This window comes from Embiotoca jacksoni, unplaced genomic scaffold, assembly GCF_022577435.1.
Source record: "Embiotoca jacksoni isolate LCO1_2020_lvr unplaced genomic scaffold, fEmbJac1.0.p SCAF_2, whole genome shotgun sequence".
In the NCBI taxonomy this organism is placed as follows: domain Eukaryota; kingdom Metazoa; phylum Chordata; class Actinopteri; family Embiotocidae; genus Embiotoca; species Embiotoca jacksoni.
This window is the reverse complement of record NW_027185340.1, coordinates 484,258-493,162: the sequence shown is the minus strand read 5'-3', so window position 1 is coordinate 493,162 and position 8,905 is coordinate 484,258. Positions and strand designations below refer to the sequence as shown.

The 8,905-nt window shown below is 40.9% G+C and overlaps 1 protein-coding gene across 2 annotated transcripts; it reads left to right on the top strand.

Annotated features, from left to right (window-relative positions):
* Positions 1-1,167: 1,167 nt before the first annotated feature.
* On the top strand, positions 1,168-8,905 carry cd302 (CD302 molecule). Of its 2 annotated transcripts, XM_069153724.1 has the most exons (7): positions 1,168-1,231; positions 2,315-2,477; positions 5,141-5,266; positions 5,362-5,472; positions 6,403-6,585; positions 6,762-6,779; positions 6,882-8,905. In XM_069153724.1, exons 2-7 carry the CDS (start codon positions 2,378-2,380, stop codon positions 7,082-7,084), a joined length of 741 nt encoding a protein of 246 aa, XP_069009825.1. In that variant the 5' UTR covers positions 1,168-1,231; positions 2,315-2,377; the 3' UTR covers positions 7,085-8,905. The 2 variants fall into 2 exon arrangements, with proteins under 2 accessions (XP_069009825.1, XP_069009824.1); XM_069153723.1 differs by lacking the exon at positions 1,168-1,231 and having other exon boundaries at positions 2,313-2,477; positions 6,759-6,779.

The following is an 8,905-nucleotide window of genomic DNA, read 5'->3' as shown; positions in this document are numbered from 1 at the left end:
CAGACGAGGAGCAAAACTGGCGCTCCAGCTGTCTGTGTTTGTGCCACAAGATCCTACAAGCAACGCAGCTGAAACCCTTTTTCTTTCTGAACAACTTCTTTTCCCTCCCTTCTCTCACCAGCTCGGGTTGGAGGCATCCTACAAATACTCTCTCACAAGAGGACACCTTTTTCCTTTACACAGACTTCATAAGAAGTCATTATAAACTACACTGATGTTGAATTAAATGTAAATGATGACAAAAGTACATGCAGGCGATGGACACAATGCAAAGCTATCAACTTGCAAATCTTACATTGCTCACTTTGAGTTAATAGTAATCGTAATAACTGTTGTGTGTTTTGTTTTTTAAAAGGGAAAATGTTCATTTAGAATATTAGAAAGAGAAGCTGAAAATGTCAATAAATAATCCATTAAAGTAGAAAACGTACTTAGTTTCTTTCTATCAGTAGAAGTTAAGAGAGCAAATCTGATTAGGGACTAAATAATAATAATGTTTTCAGAAAAATGTTTGAAACAATTTCCTTTCTGGTATGTAAGGACAGTCAATTGTTGTGCATTTCAAAATAAAGCCACAAATCAAATGTAAGGTAGTCTATATCTTAATAAACAACTTCATAAAACATTTCACCACAGGATTAGGAAGATTAGCTGTGTAAAAATACTACAATGTCAGCGTCCAGAGAAAAGTGAAGCATGTTTATTGTCTATTCTCCTACTGCACAAACAGCTGTGTGCGGTACACTGTGCCCACAGCGCCACCTGCAGGCTCCTGGGCGCAAAGCTGGATCCTAGAGGACAGTTTAAGTGGACCAGGGTGGAGGCTTCGGGTCCACATGAACAGACTCCATCACGAGCACAAAGCCTGCATGTAAAACCAGCAAAAGTAGGCGACATTAGAGTTAGCAGCAACATGTAGGTGCAGGGTTAAAGAGGAACATGTAGGCAGGACACCGGAAGTCCAAACAAAAGGAGAGTTTTACTTACAAAGCTGGTTCAGTTCCAGAAAACACGAGAAGCTGCCGAGGCTCCAAAAACCAGGAAACAAAACCACATCAGGACGAAGAGACGGTTCACCACAAAACTACACAACACGAGAACCAGCCGGAGAACCAGCCGGAGAACCAGCCGGAGAACCAGACGGAGAACCAGCCGGAGAACCAGCCGGAGAACCAGCCGGAGAACCAGACACGGCGACAGGTGTGTAAACTGGCGGGAAAATCATTTAAAGGTAGGAAGTAAAGTACAAGCCACGGAAATAGATGAATGACTACAAAATAAAACAGGAAGTGCCTACAAAATAAAACAGGAAGCACAACAGACCAATAGAAACAAAAGGGCAGAGCCTTTGACCTGTTTATTATCATACATTACATCATTAGATCAATAGATCAATGTTGGAGCACCAGTGCATGCGCAGTGTGGCGGTAGTTTGAACTGCTTGTTATCCCGGGACAGATCAATGTAAGAGGTCACACATGAGCACTGCAACAGGAAAGACAACATAAGGTTGAAAAACACTAATCACTCCTGTTTTTAATTTTTGGACTTTTTTTCTATTCTTTGATTTGAGATATTGAATGTTTTGAATTTTCATTGGAATGAAACCATGTGAGAAGTTTAGAAAGGAAAATCACTGTTTGTTGGTGTTAAAAACTCCGACATCTGAAAGGTGACCAGACTACACACTGATTCAAGATGTCAGAACACCAACAAGGTTGGAAACCACTGATTTCATCTCTTGTTAGGCTGTTATCCATTGTGTCAAATCATCTTAAAATGGACTAAAGCTGTCAAATAAATGTGGTGAAGTGGAAGTACGAAGTATCCTGGCATCAGGTGGAAATACTTCATAGAAGTACCACAAAGTTGTACTTAAATAAAGCTCTGCAAGTAAACGCAGGTAGCCTACTTTCCACATGACAGCACATCGACTCAACCACAAAGGAAACCTTTCCAAACTGTTGCTTTCGTTTTGCCTTCATTGTTTGGGTGCACAGTTGTACTTTTATTAAAATCGCACATAATGTGACTTGTTCTTGTTTTTATTGTGAGTACGAGCCATTAATTAGAGAAAACGGGCTGTCAATAAGATAAATCAGTCCAGATTGATGGATGGATGCTGTATTTACAGCCTGTTAGTGAGCAGCTGCGCTGTGCGTGTGTGTGTGTGTGTGCGTGCGTGCGTGTGTGTGCGTGCGTGCGTGCGTGTGCGTGTGTGTGTGTGTGTGCGCGCGTGTGTGCGTGCGTGCGTGTGTGTGTGTGTGTGCGTGCGTGTGCGTGCGTGTGTGTGTGTGGGTGGGATTTCGCTCAGTGACACCGGAGTCGGCTTCAGTCGGAGAACGGGTGGTGCTCCAGGACTCGGTGTGTTGCTGTCATGGAGTCGCGGAAGGGAAGCCGTGGTTGCCGACCTCTGCTCTGCTGCGTGTTCTCCGCCTTCTTCTCAGGTGTTGTCCTCCAGGTGGGCCGGACGGCAGGTGAGCAGCTCAGCCTCAATCCGCGCTGTTGAAGTTGTGAACGCGGTCCGTGTTGAAGGCACCGATCTGGATCTGTGCGTCGTCGCGGAGGCCTGTTGCGTCCTCAACCCTTTTCACTCGATAAGAAAAGTCCGTAAACGTGTCACAGTTACCGAACTAACCGTTTCTGCAGCTAAATCTCGGTCCAGCTGTTCTGCATGTGGCAAAAAACTTCTGATCGAACATTTTTACATCGTGTTCGTGCACAAAACAAAGTTAAAGCGCTTCCTTCCTTCCTGCGTGCTTAAAATCCGCGTTTCTCCCTGATTGGTGCTCTTCTTGATTTCTGCCCAAAAGTGCTTCGAAGCCAATTTGCAACGAAACGTACAAAATCCCATTATATAGATCAATAACTGGTAATATTGGTATTGCAATGCTTGAGTCATTAACTGTAACGGAGGTTCATTAGCCTACTTATCATTTATAGTCCTAGACAGTTCTAGTTGGAGTGGTGGAAGGTCCTCTCAGGTCCTCCACTGAATTAAGTACCAATAGAGAAATACTCCATTTTAAATCCTGAATAAAATTTAAAAAAAAAAAAAAAAAAAAACGACTAATACTTAAATTGTATTGGCAGCAAAACATGGATTAACTATTAAAGTAAAAGTGTTGTTTTGATCCTTCTGGCTGATGTATTCTTACATTAGCCAGTTATTAGTTGTTATGACACCATTAGATTAATAATATTGCAGCATCGCTGTGTAAGCATGTTACAGGTGGAGCTAAATTGAACTACTTTATTTACAGTTTTATATCCAGAGACAGCAGATAGATGGGAGGGTTCATCAGATGATTACTGGAAGAGGAAGGAAGGAAAAACAAAGTTCCAACACTCAAATCTGTTTTCAGTTTTTTGACTTTTCCTCTAATCTTTGTTTTTTGCTGAAATATTGGAGCATTCATTTGAACATTTACTCAAACTGTGTGAGAAGTTTAGAGGGAAACATTAGTATTCGGTAGAGCTGTTAACAACTCGTACACATCTGAAATGTGACCTGACTAAACAATGATTTTTGTACGAGGTCAGAATCCAAAAAGGTTGGACACCGCCGATTAAACCTTGAACAATGTGTTGTATTTTAAAAGCTTTTATCTGCTATCTGTTGCATCAGATATTCATCTTGAAAGTAACTAAAACTGTCAAATAGACATTTCCCTCTGAAATGTAGTGGAGTGGAAGTGTAAAGTAGTATGAAATAGAAATACTCAAAACACCTCAAATGTGTACTTCTACTGTATTTTAGTGTATACTTTGTAAAGGTAAAGTAATCTGATCCTTTATAGCAGGTGCAGCACTCAAATTATCTACAAGGGCAACAGTCTCGACAATCCTAAAAATGTCCAAACAAACTGCGTGCACTGATAAAGAGGAACAGTGGTCATAAGATGAAACTTACCAACGTTGGTTGGTTGCTGCTGCAAAGCCGGTCATAATTCGATTTCCGTCTGAAGCAGCTTACGGTGACACAGACAGCTAAAAGAAACAGATTCAGGCAAGACGGTCAGTTTTTGGACCATTTTTTTTGTTCTTTACCGCATTCAGTTTGAAATCAAATGATGAACTCAACATTAAAGTGCCATGTCTCAGCTTTAATTTGAGTGGGTTATGTCAATATTGAAAGCATGATGTTTGATAGCTCTTTTAACACATAGTTCCCCAAATTGTAAGCTTTAAAAAATACCTGGGCGCTTGGCCAGTAAAAGTTTGTTGGACAGCCATTTGTTTTCATGTTAGTTCATGCAGAAAAGAGATCACGTGTGGCACAGAGCTGATTGACAGTCGTCATTTAGATTGAGGTGGAGTAAAGAGGTGACCATGCAGGTGGAAATATTGGATAATAATAAGGCTGAAGGAAAGCACAAATCTGTCCAAAGTTGTTTTTTACATTGAAATGAAGCAGATGTGCATAGTTGTGGATGAGCTGACGATCATTTACATTTTGAAGTAAAAAACATGAAGGACTGCACAGCTGGATGTAGACATCTGGGTGTACATGTCTCCTCCTCAGTGATCAAGAGAAGACTACATGACCATCAGCTCTGAGGCTTCACACGAGATGCAACCCCTTGGTGATTGGGGGGGGGGGGGGGGGGGTGGGGGGGGGCTCAGAGACCATGAGACCAAGAGGCAGGTTGTTGTTCAGGAACAAAGTTCAGTGCGCAGTTGAGACAATAAGAAACCTCTTTCTAAATGATGGACAGAGGAAAGTGGAGAAGCAGCTCATGACCAAAAGCATACAAACCTCATCTGTCAAACATGGGACATGTATGAGTCACCAGATCTCCGTCTGACGGAGCAGGAAACCTCCCCGCTGAAGACCAGACTGAATGCAGAGAGACTCACAACAAGCCAGAGCTGAAGACGGCTGTTGTTTTCTGCTACAACATCACCAGGGAAAATACACCATACTTTTGACCCCACAAACTTTGGCCCCTATATGTTAAAATGGCTGTATCTCCCACACAGTCCTTCACCTATATTAGTGTCAGCTATATTTAATTAAAGCTGAGACTTGGCACTCTAATATAATATTCATTATCTTATTTGATATTAAATGTGATGAAGCATATGTGTAACTGTCCATAAACTGGACTGTAGGTCAGGTGCCGGTTCTTTCTTTCAGACTGCCCTGCAGACGGACACACTTGGGTTCCCTTTGGAGACAGATGTTACTACTTTGTCCACGGAGAAGAAGACAGAAACACAACCTACAGCTTTGAGAGAGCAAAAACCCTCTGCCAACACTTTGGTACATGAGATTAATTTTTTTTTAAATATTTTGTCATACATAATGCCAAATGGGCTGTCTTCTCAACATGTGTGTGATTGTGTTGCTTTTTCTAGAGCTTCTGACCATCCAGAGTGCTGAGGAGAATGACTTTGTTCTTCAATATAGCCCAGAGGTTTGGAAAGAGGACGTCAACGTGTGGCTGGGGATGTATTACGACTCAAACAGTAAGTACCAAGTGACCGGAGGACTTTGAAAACATGCAAACATGATTTTAAAAAACAATCAAAAAGTGACTTGCTAATTCAAGTTTTGTTAGATGAAATGAGGTGGATACTAAATCTGTTGTTTAAAAAAAAAAATACTGTCTCAAAATCTGAATCGACTCCTGAAAATCCACATTTTTCTTCTTCTTATTTGATTTGATTAATATTTCTTATTTTTTATTAAAACTATTATTAATTTGAGGAATTCTTGTTTTGGCTAAAAAACATAACCCGTTCACCACCTAGAAACCAGTAGTTTTAAGAGTTAGGATTTTCTTTGTCTGTGCTTTGGGTTTTGTTCTATTTTCCAGTCAGACACGTTTGATTTCTACTCCTTTCACTCTCTCGGGTCTACCAGAGTTATACGCACTTTGATTTTGTGTTTGAGGTGGAACCGTCAGGTCCGATTCCACTTTGCGTCCCAGCTCTTGCTTTCCAGAGGTTGCCGTGTGGCGTGCCCTGCTTATTTCCAGCCTATGAGTTCATTGTAATGTGACCGCGGTCCTATCTGAATTATCATGATCAGCGATGAACCCTCTCTGACGGATTTGGTTGAGACGCTACGAAACACTCTGTTAAGCTGTCCCAAATGTTCTGCTTATGCGAGCTCCTTTTGAAAGCTTGTATGACGACACAAACGCATCGTTAAGCGGTCATGGAGCCACAGCGAGGGACGCTAAACCAGCAGACACATTGAATCACTTTTCACTACATATAAATACTGAAGAGGGAAAAGATGCACATTGCTCATTTTGATCAACATTATTCTGTGTGGTAACACAGCTCAAAAGGGACTTTAATTCGACCATTACCTCGCTGACATTACCGGTATTAGCGATTGGTATTCTCGCTGCCCGTTATGCTGGAGTACTGATTGGTGGATCTTTTCAGGTGAAGATATTAGATGGCTAGGCGAGGACCCTGTGAAATTCTCGAACTGGGAGTTCAGCTCTTCTACATCAGATCTCGCGCCCATGGATACATGTGTGGCTCTGCACATCCACACGGGAAAGTGGGAGATTGTCAGCTGCCTGGATGATGTGGAGAATGGGGTGATCTGTGAAGCAGCTCAGAGTGAGATTTCTTTTTTTATTGCAGTACGTGCAGCCAAAATGTGTTTTTAACTGAATTAGTTGCTGAATTTACCTTGAAGATTTTATCATACTGACTGGCGAGAATTTGAGCTCATGACTTCTGAAAATTATGCTGGAATTGTTGCCTCACAATGTGTTTAAATTTTTTCTCAGAAGCAGAGGAAGCCAAGCAAAGTAAGTGAACCTTTAAGCCTTTTTTCTGTTTCTGTGCTTATTCCTCTGTGATTTTGTGTCCTTAGTTTTGACCTTCCTTGCATTGTTACTTGTCCTCTTCAGAACCGAGTGCGCTGCTCTCCGCCCTGGTCATTCTCAGCGTGGTGGCTATCGTGGGAGCCTCAGCAGTTGTTTGGTTTCTGCAACAGAAGCACAATCTTGGCTCAACCATCGTCACGGCTTTCGAGTACCACCCTCCGTTCCGAGTCTTGGACAATGACCAGTCCTGCCTGGTGGAGGCTGAGGAGACTGACAGCATGCCGTAGGAGAACTTTCTCTCACTTCCACAGCAGGAAACACTGGGCCTTCCTCACGGGGTGGGTGTTTGTGCAAAGAGAAGTCCACTCTTAAAACAATTACTCAAGCAGTCTGCATTAACACATGTCCTTAGTATGGCTCATAATACTGCAGTATGATTGGGAGAAAACTGATACTAACCTCCTCGCTGTGGCACACAAACATCCCACGCCTGCTTTTGTGTCACCTGCACTCACGAAAAATCATGTAAAATTTCTGATTAGAGCATTTTTATCACCTATCACTGGGTGTTACATCAGGTTTAACAGTACATCTGGCATTACGCAATGCTTAAATATCCTGAGATCACTATTTCTTTTTATTAACAAGAAACACTATCGCTTTTTAAACATAAAGATAAAATAAGAGATTATATGAAGATCAAAGGTTTCGTGCTTCTTGTGAGATGTCCTCTAACGGAGTTATTCCAGAAACTTCCTACAGTTTTTGGGGGACTAACAAGTGGGAGGCGAAAATAAAAAAAATCTGAGTTTATGAAGCAGAGATATCTTGATCTTTAGTCTGAATTATGTATTCAGCTAAAAAAAAAAATGCTTGATTCTACGTTTCACTTTAATGCAGTAAATTGTGTTTTCATAAGACCCTTCCTGCCCTATAAATGCTCATGGTTTTCTTATTTCAGTTATTGAAGCGGTCTCCATGTGTAAAATTTGTAATCCTCAAGCTGAGGCATTGATAACCAGATGACCTAATGAGGGTTATTTTTAAGACTTTAGAAAGCTCTCTCAAAGCCACAGGGGAAGTTACACAACTGGAATGAGTCAAATTTACCTTTGTGTGTAAAATCATTGTTCCTTTAGCCAGTATTCAGTTTTGAGCGTCATTTAAAAACGATTTGTGTGGATATCCGATTGCTCCACGTTGCTTGTGGTAAATAACATCAATTTGTCAACTACTACTTCCGGGCGTAATGTGATTACTATAACAACCAATGTGGCTAAAATTGGAAAAGAGGATTGCTACCTGGACACACAGGACGTATCGGATCACTTACACTATACGACAGTCAATCAGGAAAATCTCATTCTGATCTGAATCAGATTTGGACTCGCAGTGTGAACATAAGAATAAGAAACAGGAATTATTGGGCATATTTAAATGTCTGAATTAAAACAAGCGCCCAGCTAAAGTATGAGTAAGCGCCTGGTTACTCGGGTAGAATATCCCAATGTGACAACTAATCCTCAACTAAACTGTCGCAGACGGCCTGATCACTTCCCCATCGTTCTGTCTGGTGGTTTGAGCAGAATTCCTTAAATTGTTTAACTTCTTTATAGGTTGAAGGCATATTGCCTCCTTTCCAGTGTCACAATATAGCCAGTAAACATGACACTCTCTAAATTCATTCCTGGATACCTTTTAGGTGGGTATCATAATTATCATCTCCAGTTCGTCTGCCATTTTTGTAAAAGATTCAACGTGTGTTCCTAAATGTAAAGTGTATTTTTGCTTCCCTATGAAATACAATCTTGGGATCATTTTTAGAAAGTTGTACATAAATCATTCTATGAATGATTAAACACAATCAGGACTCAGCCATCTGATGGTTGTATTGCAGAATGATAAATAGAAAATTTGACATTTCTATCTATTCTTTGCATTTTTATCCATCTGAAAAATAAATCTACAACCAAAGTGTGCAAAAAGTGAAATGGTTTGAATCCACTAAACATTTTCAATAGCTGGAACACTTGTGTGCAATATATGAAATTAATTTGGCTGGACCTGAACCCTTGTGTGCTTTCACAATAAAATATGTTTGCCCATAA